Source organism: Psammomys obesus, unplaced genomic scaffold, assembly GCF_907164565.1.
Source record: "Psammomys obesus unplaced genomic scaffold, mPsaObe1.curated_primary_1811, whole genome shotgun sequence".
NCBI lineage: Eukaryota > Metazoa > Chordata > Mammalia > Rodentia > Muridae > Psammomys > Psammomys obesus.
Genome location: NW_026590905.1, coordinates 3,305,351 through 3,323,550, shown reverse-complemented (window position 1 = coordinate 3,323,550; position 18,200 = coordinate 3,305,351). Strand labels below are relative to the sequence as shown.

Sequence of the window (18,200 nt, the reverse complement as noted above, 5' to 3'; positions counted from 1 at the left end):
CCTAGCTGCCTGCCATTGCTCTGTCTTTCCTTCCATGGCTTACATGAGCAGCCTTGAGAAGGACAGGACAGTCCTTCCCTTCTTCAGCTTCTGTCCTTTCTGCCTTTCATGTACTTGCTGGATGTGCACAATGATCCCAGGTGATGGGATCACCTGGAAACGGTGGTCCTCATTCGGGAGGTAGGGAAGGGAGCCTCACTGAGGCTGTGTGAGTTTCTCAGGTGACTCAGTGGGCCAGGTTTTGTCTCTATAACTTGACTGACTCTTCTAAACTCCAGTTTTCTTAGTAGGCATGTGAAAGCAGCCACATTGTCTCTTGGAGGATGGTTAAGTGAATACCTGTGAAATCACTCTTCAAGCTGCTTTTCCAAATGCTGATAATGTTTTCCTCATAGACCTAGGACTGGTTTGTAGATCTTCAGGGGTTTTTTTGTTGTTGTTTTTTAATTGTTTGGTCATCTACCTTTCCACATAAGAAGTTTAGAATGTTTGTGGAGAGTCAAGTACTCTGCTAGGTATTAGAAACAGGAGCTAAAATAGGCAACTATTTTAGTCATGGGCTCATGCCTAAAGAACATTGTGGTGACTGTAGGTGTCACCAAAAAAGGAGATCAAGCAAAGTGCACAGAGCGAACGAAGAGGGATTTTTGTGGTGGTTATAGTGACAGGTATGGGAGCTTCATGAATCATAATGGGTTTTCTGTCCTGAGCAATGTGACTTATTGGTCACTTTTCTATGGGATAGAATTAGCTCTTTGATGGGCAGGTTGCTCATTCCTACAATCTAGTACTTGCGAGGCTGAGGGAGGAGGTTCCCTATAAATTCAAATCCAGTCCAGGATACATAGTGAGTTTCAGGCCAGCCTGGGCTGCAGGATGAGAGCATATCTCAAACTGTAAGTAAATAAAAATAAACACAAATAGATAATTAAAATTAAATGGCAGACCATGAACCCCAGGCCTCATGGGGCCATCTGATTTTGATGGATACATTGAAATCCCAAACAAGGTTAGGCTAGCCTGATTTACTTTGTAATAATCACTCAAATAAAAAAGAAAGAAAGATCCCATTAAAAGCAACAACGATGAAAGGGGAGGAGGTCCTCCCCTATCAGTGGACTTGGAAAGGGGCAGGGAGGAGACCAGGGAGGGAGTGTGGGGTTGGGGAGGGAATGAGGGAACAGGATACAGCTGGGACACAGAGTTAACAAAATGTAACTAAAAAGAAAAATAAAATTAAAAAAAAAAAAAAGCAACAACGACTAAATTCTGGTTTTCTAATTTTCCAACTGAAGCCACAGGGTAAAAGCTCCCAAGTTAGAGCTGATGGCTCCCCACGGTACATTTAGCTATGATTAATCACTGTAAAATTTATGAGCCGGGGTCCTGTCGCAGCTAGTCGAACAAAATTTCCATCATACTTATGGCCTGGAAACACAGCTCCAGACAGTGACCTCAAAGCCACCTTGAACGGATGCTGCCCCGGTGATGTGGGGTCTAGACTGGGCAAGGGGTTCTGCAGCCTAGCTGTTCTTAGCCTTGGGGGCACCAGCATTCACCCCTCAAAAAGTCTCTCTGCAGAGAAGGCCAGCCACATGCTCTGTGAGAGCCAGTAGCCCCCAAGCAGCCAACATGTGCCCTGTCCCAGGCGGCCACACCTTACAGCTTGTGAAACTAAACATGGATGTTGAGGTGTTACAGGTGTTGGCCGTGGACATCAAGAGAGTGTCTCTGGTGAATTCTGTTTGGGTCTATTTACTTTCCTCATAGCTGATACAAGCAAACTTAAGGAGGAGGAAAGAGTTTATGGCAATCAGTTTGAGGGTCACCTCGGTCCTGGTTGAGAAGGCATGGTGGTGGAATAAAGAAGAGGTCATGTTGTATCTGTAGTCAGGAAGCAGAGGGAGATGAATGCTGGTGTTCACTCCCCCTTTCATCTATTAGGGTACCTAGTCCTAGGATACACTGCCAACATCCAGGTTGGTCTTCCCTCTTCCCTTAACTATTTCTGGAACATCCTTATAGACGCATCAGGAGGCACAGTTCTTGATTCTAAATCAAGCAGGTGATGGAGCTGTGGAAACAGACTATGTATGATTTTAGTGTAGCCTGACAGATGCATGTGACGGGATATTGCTTGGGTGTCTCCCCTGTTCCCTGTGCTGACTCATTAGTAACTATTTTCTGATCAGTATGGGGTTATAATAGATAAGTATACAGATAGGTAGACAGACAGATGGATAGATACATAGATAATACATTTATTATATACAGACATACATGGGTGATGGTTCTACTGACTGTCAACTTGACTTGGGGGATAGTCTCCAGGCACATCTTTGAGGGAGTTTCTATATTAGACTAACTGATGTGGAAAGCCCATCCTACCTGTGGGCAGCACCATCCCAGGGGCTAGAATCCAAGACTGAATAAAAAGAGAAAGGGAACTAAGAACCAGCATTCATCTCTGACTCCTGATTGTAGATGCAGAGTAACCGGCTGCCTCGTGTGTCTGCCGTCATGACTTCCCCGCCAATGGACTATGTTCTCAAGCTGTGAGCCAAAAATAAACCCTTTTTCCCCCTTTAAGTATCCCTCTTTAAGTACACTTTCCTCCTTTAAGTATCTCTGAGGTCATCATAGATAGAGCTTTGCCTTTAAGCACCCAGAGTGGAGGTGTAGGATCCCAGAGGCAGATAGGGGGTCTTATCCTTGGCTATAAGGAGACCATGCTATATTCCAAGGCAACAAGATGACCCAAAGCTTTACATCTGCATATAAACATGAGGAAAGGTTCGTAAGGAAAAACAAACAAACAAGCAAACAATGCAAAACCAAAAAGGAAGGCTATTGAACACTGCGAAACTATTGACAAAAAAAAAAAAGCAAGCCAGGCTTTGCAAGCTAATAGTTAGGCAGAAAGTCAAGAGTGTGCTTGTTGATTCTTTTTCAGAACAAGAAAAAATTAGGGACTGTGTGGCACTTCGGGGTCTTAGGACCCCAAAGAACCACAGGCTCAACACTTGCTCTTCCTTCTTAGGGATAGGGCTCACAGTGGTGACCAGGTAGGGCACACAGGTGTACCTACTGAGCAGTGAGGGTGGATGGCTCTGAGCAGTGTCAGGCACTATAAAGTCCGATTAAGTCTTGATTAACCGTGAGGTGGAGAAGGAGCTAGCCTCAGGTGGCCAATGACACCCTCAACTCTGGAGACACCACACAAAAGCCTCGACCTGTGCGCCCTTTCTACAGAGGATCCTCAAGGCCCAAATAACTGCAGTGAGTTCAAGACAGATGTGGTGTAATTGGTCTGTGGCTCTGGAGTCTGGGCTTCCGTCCGGCTGTGTTAGCAATGGTCGGGTATTGTGTAATTTGCCTGGGGGTTGTCACAGAAGGAGGGTTTCAGAGCGTGAAAGTGTGTGGCCTTTCAGCAGAGATGTTCAGAAGGGACCACCAGGCAATTGGCATGACACCCTTCCAGTGTCACGGCACACACTGTGGTCACCTTTTCTCTCCATCTCTGCATCAAAGAACACGTGACCATGTGTCCTTCTGTGTCCATTTATCAAAAACCCAACAAAGCTCCCTCTCCTGCTTGCAGTAGGATTCACTTCTTCCGGGGTGGGGGGATGGGGTGGGTGCTTATCTCTTTCTCTCCTCCATCTATTGTTAAATAAGGAATGTTTCTTTTACTTTCTCTTGAGCCTTAGCCTCAGGCCTGGCGCTGCCTAGGTGTTGTTTCATTTCCTCAATACCAGTCCCCCACCCCCACCCCGGCAAGGACCTCATGCTCTCTGCTCTCTGCTCTCTGGTATTCTTCGGGGAAATGGATGGGAATTGCATGGCCAAGTGATGTGTGTAAAATCAGACAGCTAATTAGAAGAGCCAGCATTTAACCCCGGGTTTCTCTGTCTGCTGAGTCCATGGTCTTGTCAAAACACCAATTTGCTTCCTTCACAGACCCTAGATGGACACCCACTGAGTGCGGGGCCTCGGCTGTGTGCAGATGCAAGAGCAGCCCATTCAGTGTCCTTTGATCAGTTTGGACCTGAGCTGTCATAGTGCTCTCACACGAAGCATGGGGGCTGCACAGCAGGCCTGTTCTATCTGGACTCTGTGGCTACTGCCACCATCTCACCTCCATACCTCTGTTTCCTTAGCTGTAAGAGAAGATGATAATAATAACATGCTTAATTCTTAAGGCAGATTACACAGAGTTGGACACACAGTAACTGTCCGGTATCTTTGATGAGAGGCACAGTCAAGTAGCCTTTAGTCACTTTTCAACGATTAAATTCCTCTGGTGACGTATAAGGTTAAGTCACATCCTAAAAGCAGCATGGGCCCTTGCACAGCATGGCTCCGGCTTCTTGTTTTCTAGTCATCACCATATTTAAGGGGAAAGTGGAGGAGGTGGAGCTGCCCGTGGACAAAGTGGACATCATCATCAGCGAGTGGATGGGCTACTGCCTGTTCTATGAATCCATGCTCAACACCGTGATCTTTGCCAGGGACAAGTGGTTGGTAAGTGGTCCGCATGCTGTCCCTGAACTGCTCTGAGGGTTGGCTCGCCACAGCCTGGGGGGGCGATCTAAGAATTTCAGAGAGGAATGGGCTAGATGATCACCTGTCTCGTGGCCCTCTCTTCAAAGCACTACTGCCTCAGGGGAGCGATCAACTCTGGTCCAACACAGCTGCTGTCAGAATGCAGAACCATAGTAGGTCTAACTTTGTCCTCTCTGGTTAGAGCAGAAGCTCATTTGCTCTTGTTTAGACTGCCAGAGAACTGGGGGTACCTACTGTTTGCCATGGCTTCTCCGAGCCACAAGGCTGGTTTTCCGTCCCTCTTTGGTTTGCCTTCGGCACATCACTTGTCCTCTCAGCTCCACCACAGCCCCTCAGATTCTCCCTGCTCCAAACCCAGCATGGGCCATTACTGCCACGTCCAGCGAAGCTGTCAGGCCACTGAGTGAGAAATGCTGGCAAGGGGGTGCCTGTCTGGCGACTCTATGTGCAGTTCAAAATGTGATGTCTTTGTCAGGTGAATAGATTACGAGACCCATTTCCCCACAATTCATCAACAGAAACCTGGAGGGCTTATGTTTCCAGACCGGGCAGCTTTGTACGTGGTAGCAATTGAAGACAGACAGTACAAGGACTTCAAAATCCACTGTAAGTCACATTCTGGGTCTCTGTCTTACTTCCATCGTGTACTGGGTGTGAGAGAAACTTCAGGGTGGGTAGTCCTTGTCCTGGGAGAGTTTTTCTATGACCCTTTCTGGATTCTTCTTTGGAGTTCTATTTTTTATTTCAATGCAGCTTGTAAAATATAACATCTCTTGGAGGTGAGAAGGAGTGCGGAACTGGGGTGGTGAGAGTTGTGTTTGTGCAGAGAACAGTGGGGCAGGTGGTTGGGAGTGTCATGCCATAATTAGCAGGTCTCACATCAAGCCAGTCCTTTTGAATCCTGCCTCCATGCCAGTCGAATTGGTCAAAATCACCTTGAGTCCTCATCACATTAGGTAAAATATGGATTCTTCCATTAGGTTCCTTTAAGGATACATAGGATCAGAGAGTGTGTTTGTATATATGTGTGTATGTCTATGGGGTAGGAGCTCGTGTAAATATGTATCCATAATGTCTTACAAGTTAGAATAGTGACTTCTTTCAGGCAAAATAGCTCTGCATGTTGGTAAAAACAAAAACAAATTTAAAAAGACCTTTGCCAGTATTTTATCTGTTCTAAAGGACTACTTTATTCTATTTCATTTAAAATATTATATTTCTTGGTGATATGGACCTTGTATTTGGTGGAATGGTACCCAGTATATTTATGTCAGGTGAGACCTGGCCATGTCACCTGGAACTTGCATGTGACAAAGGAGCATAGAGCCGTTTAAACAGCCCAACACACCAGCATTCAAAACAGAAGCTGGAGGAAGGAGCTCTAAGATGCACAGCAGCCAGTATGTCCAGGATTCCCACCCACAGGCTGCTTGCACCTGCTGGGCAAGATGGCTGTGGAGGGTTCACAGCCTGTTCACACACCCTTGTGGAAGCTGAAGGTCAAAGGGTGATGTTTACAGTCAAAGTTCAGGAGGTAGAAATGAAGGATTGGCTTGAAGATCCATGCCCCAGAAACCTCCCATGTCACTGCCATTTCTAATATTTGACCTCAAGAAGGGAGGGACACGGCTCCCTGAATGAAATTCAGGAGATGTGGGTGACTTAGGGTGAATGCTTTGATACCTGCCAACCCCAGAGTTTTAAATGTGGGCTTTGCCATTTACTGACTGAGTAACCTTGAGTGAGTTACCTGACTTTGAGCCCCAGTGAGAGGTGATGCCGTCAATCTCAATGATTCACCAGGACTAAATCAGACCATATATGCCAAAGAACACCACAGTTTGCTGCGTGTGTAGGAATAGGCCAGGCTTAGCCTCAGAAGGAACAAACTTTCATCTTATTCTTCTCTGAACCCTGCCAAGCCGGCTGGGCTCTGGTGGCTTGGAATTTGGGCCATGCATCTTCTCTACAAAGACTGAAGAAGCCACTGAGAGGTGAACAGTGGTCAGATGTGTGTGCAAATGAATGCAGATCACCCTGGAACCATATTTTGGGGCTCGTGAGGCATAATTGCACTGGGCAGCATGTGGAGAGAACAGTCAGGACCATTCTGCACTCCTATCTACTTAAATATTTATTGACCATCTAGGACAGCTCTGTATGGAGCTGCCTTGTAGTTTACAGAGCAAACTCACCTCCTCCCCACGTCCTTCCCTGGAACCCATTGGGAGCCCTTGGAGCAGGCACATTGCAATGAGCCGTTCTGAACCTGCCAGAGGAAGGGACAGTGTCTGCCACTCAGGCGCCAGCCCAGAACTGGAGAATATGTAATTTATTCTTGCAGTTCCTATCGCTGCGTTTGCAGCTCTGGGAAGGAGAAAAACAAACAAATAGACCAAACCAACAACTAACGAACAAAACCAAAAGTCAAGCCCCCCCCCCTTTTTTTTTCTTTTAAAGCATTTACTTCGGAGCGTCTGTTTTAAAAGGCTGACTAAAGTTCTGTGGTAGAGTACTTACCTAGCTTCAACCACCAGCATCACAACAAAGAACAAAAACAATAACGAACAACAACAAAACCCTAAATCCCTAAAGAACAAGATTCTAACATTTAAATTTTATTTGGTCTACAGCTAAGTATTTTACTTAAATGTTTTTTTTTTATTTTTTTTTTATTTTTAAGACACTTTTTTGTTGTTGTTGTTGTTGTTGTTGTTAAAGAAAACAGGACCATCTAGGTAAATGTGTTTTTAAACAACAGCTTCCGGTTGCTGGTTGCCAAGGGAACAGTCACAGACAAATTTCACATGAGACAATGTAAGTGTGGGGCAGAAGAGTAGGGCTTGTCCACCCTAAAGAAACTGTTGAGGACCAAAGCTTTTCCCCATCCCCTCTCCGTGTTCTGCCCTCGCCTCTCTTACTCTCCCCACTCCTTCCCTTTCTCAGCCATGCTCATACAACAAAATATAGGCCTCACCCTTACTTTATTGACCAGCTAAAGGGGAACTGGGCAGAGAGAGCCGGGTACCTGGCCTGCAGTGGCTCAGGGGATGTGTGGTTTGTGGGATAAAATAAATAATCACCCATTATGGGAATGTGTTTGAATCAGAGACAGGAACAATCAGTAAAAAACAGTCCCCTCTTTCAGAGGCTTACGTACGGAGTCTCAAATTTGGGTCATCTATTCCATTTCACTCCCGTCACAAATCGCCCAGTGCTAGACTCTGCAACCAGCTGAGGGCCAGAGGGTGGAGAACCAGAATCAGTGTAGAGACACCTACACTGTGGTTGGAAGGCTGCCAGGTAAACTCTTTGAGGAGGCTGTTTGGTTTTTCTACTCTCTGCTCCTTACATCCAGAGCTCTGCTCTTGGACCTATACATTTTTATATGAAGAATTTTCCCCCATTGCTCACTTTGCTCCTGGCAGCCTAAAATGCATGAGGATACCATAAACACCTCCCATTAGGCATAGAGACGCTGTAAATGGAGCCTTGAAGAACCCCTGTTTCCCCCTGGTGGCATTCTGGGCCAGCAGCCCTGGCCTCAGCCCTCACAGAAGAACTCAGATCATTCCTGTCAGAGAAAGAGAAGGAGTAACTTGCCTTGCTTTCCAATAAGCATTCTGTTTGTTTACCAGGAATTTGTATTTACGTTTCTTTGGCTGTTTTTAAGACGTCATCTCTTTCTGGGTATGTGTCTCTCTGGACAAGGTGTCTTGTTCTCTCTTCGTCCCCCCTCTCATCTTTCCACCTCCTCTCTCAAGTTTTACTTTGATTTATCTGGGTGTGTTTTTCCTTGCATGCATCCTGATTGGGGTTATATACAATGCTTGGATTTGTAGGTTGATTATCTCATTAATCTGGAACAAATTTAACTATACATATGTGTATTTTTCTCTGTCTGGTCTTTCCCATCTTTAGGGAGTTTCATTATAAATGTGTTTGACATTATACTGTGGATGTTGGATTTTTTTTTCTCACTGTGTTTAAGTTTGGGTTATTTTTATTGAACTGGTTTCAGGTTTATTGATTATTTCCTCAATGTTTCCGTCTACTCCACTACCAAGCTGATTACAGGAATTCCTCTTCTCTGACAGCAAGATTCTGGTTTGGAGAATTTTGCTGGCCTTTAAAGACACCGTTTCCCTCTCACTGATGAAGTTTTCTCCCCATCTATTACACATCCTTTACCTTTCCCACTGGATTCCTTAATGTGTTTGTTACAGTTACTTTACAGTCTCTGTTGGGCAATCCCAATGCCTGAGCTATAGCTGAGTCTGGCCTATTCTTTCCCTTTGGATATTAGATCATATTTTACCCCTTTCAGTGTCTTGTAATTCTTCACAGATGCTGGGCACTGTGTATTACACAGCAATGCAGAGAGATGAGGGATATTTGAACCCAGAAAAGAGACTTTCTCTTCTGACAGGCTTTTGGAATAGGGCCTCAAGTCAACAGGCCTGTAGTCACAGGCTTTGATGTTGCCTTAACAGCACTTATTATGAGGTATCATGGTCTGTTTCAGAATTAATGTTAATCCATCAACAAAAGATCCTCAGACCCCTCTAATGTTACTTAGATAAGGAATTATCTCATACTCCAATAGACAGTAAATTGTTTCGATAGAAAGTTAACACACCTGATTCAATTCTCCCGTCTCTGCTTCATGTCCACCAAAAGAGGCTAGTAGGGAACAAATGGTCAGCAGAACCAGGAAAATGAGTTTCTGAAGGTGCTGGGTACTCCCCCCTGAATGACTGGAGTGAGACAGTCTAGCCAGAGACATAAGGCATTATTTAACCTCAGTAAAGGTAACTAGAGGACGAGACCAGGCACTTGCCAAGAAAGATGCCAGCATTCTCTTTATGAATACCTGCAGCTTGAAAAGCGTCAGCTGCAGGCCTGTGCTGTGCCAGATGTTGTGGCTCCCAAGGACATGAAAGGGCCCACAGTAACTGGAAGGGGGGGTCACAAAGGTCCTGGAACCTTAAGTCCATGGCTTCAGGACTTGAGAAGACCTCAAAGACCAAGCAGCATGGAGGTTTCTAAACTCTGGGTGGAACAATCCTGTCTGTGAAGTCCAGCTTCTTGAGTCTCCCATCTGGAGATTCTGGTCCAGTGGGACAGTTCAGAGCCCAGGACCTGCACTTTAAGAAGCATTGCAGATGATTCTAGAACACATAGCCACTGAACCAAATCTTCCCTCTTACTCATAAGACTGGGGAAGAGGTTCGATCTACACAGGGCTGCTCAGCTTGGTGCTCAAACCACATAACGACAACTGCCACACGCCAAGGACTTTCTTTGTGCCTGGCACTGTCGCAAGCAATTTGCATATAGTGACCCATCAATGCTCAGAAGGGCCCTGGAGGATTATCACCAACAGCTTCATTTTAAAGAAGAAGAGAGTAGGGCACAGAGGCGTCTCATACTTGCGTAAAGTTTCACAGCAGATAAGCGGAAGAACTCAGGTTTGAATTCCAAACACCCAGGCCATCACCCCCTACACGTGACATCTCCAAGGTTTTTATTTATCTGACCACTTACTTAGAAATTTTCCTGGAGGGACGGAGTAATGGACTGAAAGGACAGGTACACAGCTGTTCAAGGAGGTGTTTAAATCTAAGGTAGTGTGTCTCGGTATATATGTGTCATTCATCTGGGAAGAGGATGGATAATTGCCTTCAGATTCTCCAAAGTGTTTTGCTCTGAGGCCTACTGTGTTGCCCACTGGATGGCTTCTTTCCCACAAGGTGGATTTTACGTATGTATGTATGTATGTATGTATGTATGTATGTATGTATGTATGTATGTATCTATCTATCTATCTATCTATCTATCTATCTATCTATCTATCTTTCATCTATTCATCTATCATCTATCTATAACCTATTCATCTATCTATCATCTATCCCTCTATCTATAATCTATCTATCTATCTATCTATCTATCTATCTATCTATCTATCATCTATCTTCTATCTGTCTATTTTGAAGACAGTGTCTCATAAAGTCAGGTTGGCTTCCAACTCACTACAGAACCAAGACTGACCTTAAACTCTTGATTCTCCCACCTCCACCTCTGAGCATGAGGGTCAGAGGCGTGTACCACCACACCTTGTTTCATGCAGTGCTGGTGCTGGAACCCAGGGCTTCATCATGCCAGGCAAACACTCTAACAGATGAGCCGCCTCCCCAGCCCCCACAATGTGGGTTTCAACACACATTGGAATTTGGCACCAGCCTCCTGTGATTGAATGGACCACGACTGGCCTCTTCCCTGAAAGCAGGAACTCAGCAGTGCTCACCCTCTGGGAAATGATTGTTCTCCCTGACTGCTTCCCCCACCACCCCAAAGATCTTTGTGTACCTTTGAAAGGAATGAAGTTCTTTTGCTGGCCATTCACACCTCCTCTTCCACACCCACTCTCTTCAGAACACACAGGGACCTGAGTTCCCTAAGGCACCATTTGTGTGATGAACACTAAAAGAAAATTTACATTTAATAAGATTTTAGACAAAAGCATCTTTACTTCAAAGCATTTCTAACCCCCTCAGAATAAACAGATAAATGAGATCCAGCTTGCTTATGGCCAGAGCCCCTGCCTGGGCCCTCCTCTTGGCAGAGAGAACTTTGCATGCTGGGATGTTGTTGCACTGGGACACAGCTGGAGGTTTAAGGGTCAGTGTGGTTCTATTCCTAGCTCCATGTTGTTGTCCCTGGGCTGGTGTGTGACTTTGGGTCGAGGTTTGCACTTGAGCCAGATGCCAATTTCCCCAGGCTAGTTTTTTCATCTGTAGCCTGGCACCCTCGGGGGGGCTGTTGTGTACATTAGGCAAAAGTGACTAATCAGCAATAGCAATTAGCATCGTCACTGGAGGGTGGTGAGGCCCCCAGGCTCAAATTCACATACTCACTCCAACACCCTAAGTCTTCCTCCTACCGGAAACATTTCATGAGAGGTCAAAGTGGCCCGGAGCCCTGTAAGAATGATTGCCACCCATACAAAATGTTTTTTTTTTTTTTTTAATGGTACAAGCCCTCATGAGTGCTTTTCAGGCTGATGGCATGGTGTGGGGGTGTGGTAGGGTGAGGTCCCTCTTGAATCCAGGTGCTGAGAGAGCTGGGCTTCTGAGAGACCAGAAGGAGAGGGAGTCTATCCAGTGCTCAGAGATTAAGCTATGGTGCCAGTACTCAAACATGAGCCTGTTTCATTGAAGAGCACATGTTTCTCTTGACTGCATTAAAGGTTCAGATGGACCTTTAGGGAACAGGAAGCTTGAGCAAAGGCCCAGACATAGGAAAGTAAACGGCCTGGAGAGAAGGCAGCAAGCACATGCCAGAAAAATTCACATGTCTTGAGGGCAATGGCTTTAGCCTTTTTGCTTTATAGATGTGTGAACTTCAAGAGTACACAGCCTACTTGACCTCTCTGACCAGGTTGGGATTTGCATTTTCTAGAGGTGTGAATGAGCTTTGTTCACTGCAAGGTTCCCCTTGCCGGTGAGTGATGCTTGCAGTATTTTGATTGACAGGAACAGGGGTTTCACCCTGCTACCTTGTCTTAGGCAGGTTGTGCTGTAGCACACAAGACCTTAGGTGAGCTTGAGGGTCCTGTGTCTTCCTTCATGTCTCAATCTGTTTCCTCAGGGTGGGAGAACGTCTATGGCTTTGACATGACCTGTATTCGGGATGTTGCCATGAAGGAGCCCCTGGTGGACATCGTGGACCCAAAGCAAGTGGTGACCAATGCCTGTTTAATAAAGGTCTGGAGACTCATCTGGGTTGGGCGTGGGTATGCTAAGGACCCAGCTGTGCCACTCTGGAAAGTCAAGGAATGTCAGTTCCTGCATGGCTCCCCACTGAGGACACCATGGCCACTTCATTTAGAGCCTGGTTAACAAGTGAAAACCTGGCAGTCTTACTAAGCAGAACTGCTGAGGTGACTCCAGGGTGGCACTACTAGGAGCAGGGGTGGGGGTGGGCTCCCAAAATAGTGTTCCTGGTGGTATGAGTGAGGCTGAGGGGAGGAGTGTCAGAGACCAAACTGCTGGGAGGCAGGACAGATATGGAGACTCAGGATAGCAGGGCAATTCAGGGCTGAGTGTCTGTCTATGTGGTGTAGGACCTCCCAGACCTCATGATGCTGCCACACGTTAGCTCGCACAGACAGAGCCTGCAGCTCCATCCTAGAGCCTTCTCCTTTGTGTGTGCTCTGAACATCTTTTCTTACAAGGTTTTCTTCAGTGCAGATTACTAGCTGGTCAGTATCTGTGCTACACTGGTCCCTTAATCCATTCTTCTTATTAAAAGCCCAAACATGCCTAATTAGGAAGAGTAACAATAAACTTTGAACCCACCCCCATCACTTTTCTCACCTCAGCTCATCCCAGGAGCTGTCACTGCTCAAGGCCAGATGGATCTCTTCAGTCCCCTGAAGAGTTCAACGGGTTCCTGTAGAGGGGGAAGTGGGGGTGTAAAGAATAGGGGAGGACAAGAGACACAAGGAAAGAAGCCAAGTCTGTTTGTCTGATCAAGGCCTCATTTATTAGAAATTTTTACCCAGCTTATATAGGGAGAAGGCAGGAAAAGGGGGAAGGCTAAATTACTGCTGCAGGAGATAAGAAGAGTGCTTTCAAGGCTTGAATATTGCACCTGCAAGATATCGTAAGGATGTTTTCTTTTCTTTCTTTTTTTTTTTCTATTTGTAATTCTTAATATTTTTTTTTAATTTTATTTTTCTTTTTAGTTACATTTTGTTAACTCTGTGTCCCAGCTGTATCCCGCTCCCTCATTCCCTCCCCAACCCCACACTCCCTCCCTGGTCTCCTCCCTGCCCCTTTCCAAGTCCACTGATAGGGGAGGACCTCCTCCCCTTTCATCTGACCCTGTTTTATCAGGTATCTTCAGGGCTGGCTGCAAAGTCCTCCTCTGTGGCCTAACAGACTGCTCCTCCCCTGGGGGGGGAGGGTGTCAAACAGCCTGCCCTTGAGATCCTGTTAGAAATAGTCCGTGTTCCCCTTACTTTGGAAAACTACTTGGTTACTGAGCTACCACGGGCCACATCCGAGCAGAAGTTCTAGGTTATATCCATAGATGGTCCTTGGTTGAGTGTCAGTCTCAGAAAAGACCCTGTGCCCGGATATATTTGGTCCTTGTAGAGCTCCTATCCTTTCCATATCATACTAACTTCCCTTCTTTCATATGATTCCCTGCACTCTGCCGAGGGTTTGGTTATGAGTCTTAGTGTCTGCTTTGAAACACTGCTAGGTAGAGTCTTTCAGATGCCTTTTGTGGTAGACTCCTGTCATAAGTTCAATGCACATCCCATTTGTCTTTCTAAATGAGGATTAATCACCTTCGCCTGTGTCCACTTTCTTGATTATCTTCTTTAGGTGTGTAGATTTCATTATGTTTATCATATCTTGTAGGTCTATATAAGCGAGTATATACCAAGTTTGTCTTTCTCCTTCTGGGATACTTCACTTAGAATGATCTTTTCTAGATCCCACCACTTTTCTTAAGATATCTCACGGATGCTCTAAAACTAACAGATGGATGTCCTCACAAATCTATCACCCATGACTTAGGGTCCAAGGTAACTCTTTCACTAAATAGTTTTAGGTCTCCACTAAATGACCTTTGCTCACTATTTGGCTTTGGCTTCAATAAATAGCTTTGACTCCACTAAACAGCTTTGGCTCACTATTTGACTTTGGCTTCAGTAAATAGCTCTGGCTCCCAGCAGTCCCCCTTTTGTGTTTTAGCACTCCTGTGTGCTACTGTTGTATATTGAAAGCGACACAATGGACATGTGACCAGACACTACTATTACTATGTTTTTACGTTCAAGGACACCCATTTCATAAGGTGCAAGTTCATTTTCTGGTGTAAACCCATGGCTCCTTATAGGCCTCATCAGCCCACCAGTCTCTGTCTTTCTGCTGGGGCATCTTTGCCTGCTCTATGCCCCTAGTCCTCCCTTTCCTTCTGGAAGGCTGAGACCGGTGGCTTGAAGCACTTCTAGCAGAAGAAAGGAGACCAGTTCACAGGCTCCAAAGTTGAGGGAAAGTTTCCAAAGTCTGCCCAAGAGGACTCCCTTTTTTTTCTTTTTTCTTTTTTTTTTTTTTTCTAAACACAGGATCCACTTCAGCCCTTGGTACTGTCCATCCCAGTGGTACTGGGAAGGGCCACCTGATCATCCTCACTTTAGGATATTCTGCCCAAGAGGTTTGGCTTCAGATCTGAGTCTTGGCCTCTCATCTCCAGGCTCACAGTACTCCTTTCTCATCTCTTCTCTGCTTGGTACTGGCTAGAACCATGGTGAGGAAATATGGCCACCACTTCCTATAAACCCTGCACCTACCTCTGAGGCTTTCCCTCTCGGAACTCTGAACAAGAACAAGGAAAATGGGAGAATCTGACTGTCAAAGCAAGATATGCCCCTCAAAATTTAGAAGCGGAGCTGAGCCTTGGGGCTCAGGTCTTTAGATTCTGTATTCTAGAAGGATAGAGAACCCAGGGCCATCATCAACATCCTGATTTGACTCCATCTCAACAGCAAAACAAGAAGGGAAGAATTCATACAGTAGCTTAGAGGTAGACCACTTGCCCATCATGTGCCAGGCTCAGAGTTCAATCCCCAGGACCACAAACAAACAACAGACAGGCAGGCAGACAAACAGATTAATTTCAGAATATGTAGCTGTCAACTAGTGCTATCGATTTTCCCCAAACAACTCAGTAGCCGTCAAAGCTGCCATTGGGAACCTTTGTGAGACAGCTTTAGGTTGGAGATAAAACCTGTCAGTGCTCTGGGGTACTAGGTGGCTTCTGCTCTTGACATAGTCCCATCACAGTGTGGCCCTGGTGTTTCTGTATGTCACCTGCAATTTGTGGCCTCACAAATTGGCTAGTTTTTCCCCCTACTCTCAGCCCCAATGCATCTCTTTCCTCCTTCTCCTTTTCCCTTCTCCAAGAGGGTACCAGCAAGATCCTTGGCCATGGCTGTACCTGGGTGTATCCCTGTGCCAAGCAGCCAGACTAGACTATGAAGGAGGCTGGGGTCACATCTGCTCCCCCTGCAAACTCAGAAGTGCTTTGAATATATCTTGGGGCTACGGGACTCCACTCTGCCACGATGCCCGTTGCCCACTTTCACTGCTGCCCTGTGGCCCTTCTTCCTATTCGTGTTTTCTGAGATAGCAGGGAGAATGTTTGCCCCCGCAGGCAGTGCTCTTTCTCCCCACACCGCCTTCTTTCTCTGTAGCATCTCACTGAGCCTTCTGGGAAAACACTTGCCCTTCTTCACACACTTAATTGCTGTTTTCATAGCTATTAACACTGCCGAGTGTGACACTTTATTATAATTAGGACTCTGTTTTGACCAGACTTCTGCCTGGAGACATCTATTTGTGACATTATTGAGAGGTGGGGTAGCAGAGGCCAGGAGCTCCTCTGAAGCTTATTCCCTGAGGATCCTTGTTCTATCTGGGGTTGCCTAAGGCCAAGGCAGTGAATTTCCTTGAGGTCTCAAGGGTACAAATGAGAAACAAAGAACCCTTCCAGTAATAGTGCTTGAGCTCTGGGGCATCACTGGGGATAACTGTGGCTGAGCTGTGGACCAGAGCAAGCACCTGAGCCCTGGGCCTTTGTGTCCCCAGAGCCCAGCCTGGTATGATTCATTTCCCACAAATGGGACCCATCTGCCTCTCTGTTGTCACTTCAATGCATGGCTTCTTTGCTTCTTTGCCCTTTGCCTGGAAGCCTTTTGTTCCCTCAGAGGCCCCATTAAGATGCAAATGTCTCTAGGACCCTTGGAACACTGTCAGCTAACACAAGTCTTGACAGCTGACATTTGGTTGATGGATAGTCTAAGAGACTGTCTGGAGATGTGATTCCTGCTAGATGATTTGTGTGTGTGTGTGTGTGTGTGTGTGTGTGTGTGTGTGTGTAACCATGAACATAATTTTGAGGTACGTGGACTTCAGTATACAAATCACTAGTGGTCTTCTCTGTATTGTGGTTGCTGCTCACTGTGGTCGCTGGCTACTTTGGGTTCTGCACGCCTAAAGCAAAGTTATTGATTAAAACTTTTCTGCTAGGCCTGGTGGGGGACACCTGTAATTCCAGCACTCAGGAGGTAGAGACACGAGATCAGGGTTCAAGGCCAGTTTCATCTACACAGTGAATTGGAGACCAGCCCAGTCTTTGTGAGACTCTGTCTCAAGAACAAAAACCAATCCAAACACAACAAATCTATGACTTCCTATTTCTGAATTCCCTTTTCCAGGAGTAGTGAATTCTGCATCTAATTATAATTATATAGAAAACATCTTTCCAAAAAAAATGGGAAAGATGGCAAAGGGGCTACTTTGCTGGAAGACCCTGGGGGATAGAGAAAAACCCCTTTACCAAGAGGGCCAGACACAGGCAAGTGTAGTCAGACTAGATAGTGAAATGCGATTTTCACACAGCAGGGTGGCTTCATTCAGAGTGTCACAGCAGAGCCAGTGTGAAACCAGTAACACATTGATCCCTACATAGTTTCCCAAATTAATGACTTCGGAAACGCCTAGAAGGTGTGGAGGTAAAAGCTTATATAAGTTTCCCTAAGTAACGTGTGTGTGTGTGTGTGTGTGTGTGTTTGCGTCTGTATGTGTATCTATGTGTGTCTGCATTCATGTATGCATATGTGTGCATGTGTACACATGTGTTCATGTGAAAAGTGACAAAAAAAGAAATGAAAGTAATAGATGTAGAAATTTACAAGATCTGGGTGTAAGTCATAGGGAGTCATTGGAGGTTGTAGACCAAGAATGACACAATTTGAGTGGGTGGGTGGCTATGAAAGAAAGGCCAGGAAGGAAGCAAAGGCTCCAGGCAGGGAGATCTGTTCTGGGAGTATGCTGAGCACCATGCCTGCGGATGCTGAATTACATACCAAGGGCACACAGACAATGAGATCCAGCTTCTGTCCCCTGAAGGATCCATTCTGGTGGCAGGGGCTGAGGATGGAGGCGACAGGACCCCTACAGAAGAGCAGAAGGTTAAGCTGGGCTGGTGGCTGAGGATCAAAAGAGAAAGATGCAGACACTTTGAAAGGACCTGGATGAGAAGGAGGCAGGAGAGTCACCAAGTGCTTGCACACACCAGTAATCACTGCTCAGTTCCCCCTGAGCTACAGCGAACTTACAATGAGGTGTGGCTTGGAGGAACCCTGAACCCTGAGAAAGTTTGTCAGACACGTCCTCTGAAGTGGTTTCCTACCATGGAGCAGCCCCTCCCCCCAGGCTGGGTCTCTGCTGACAGGATGGAGTAGGGATAAGCCTTGAATGCAATCAGAACCCTGCAGCACTGTGATTCCCAACAGGAGGGTGAAGAGCCTGGTGTGACCAGGTTTAGAACACTTGGTTTAGAAAAGTTAGGGTGATAAGGGGCCAGAAATCATGATGAGAGAAACACAGGAAGCTGGGAGCAGCCCACACTATGGAGAAGGTTACAGGGTCCATGCCAGCTGGGGCAGACACTCAGTTTTCCCTGTGGGAGGAGGTCAGGGCAGCAGGTGTGGGAAACTCTCCACCGATTCTGAAGACGCCTGGACGTGGGAGGTGGACTCTATGGTGGGAAGAGGA

At 46.1% G+C, this 18,200-nt stretch overlaps 1 protein-coding gene across 2 annotated transcripts in view; it reads left to right on the top strand.

Moving 5' to 3' along the window:
- Prmt8 (protein arginine methyltransferase 8) overlaps positions 1–18,200 on the top strand; it is an 83,275-nt gene that overhangs the window by 53,323 nt on the left and 11,752 nt on the right. For both annotated transcript variants that reach the window (XM_055609462.1, XM_055609463.1), the window contains 3 exons: positions 4,382–4,524; positions 5,085–5,172; positions 12,217–12,332. In XM_055609462.1, coding sequence (XP_055465437.1) covers positions 4,382–4,524; positions 5,085–5,172; positions 12,217–12,332 — 347 coding nt within the window. The remainder of the gene's footprint in view (positions 1–4,381; positions 4,525–5,084; positions 5,173–12,216; positions 12,333–18,200) is intronic.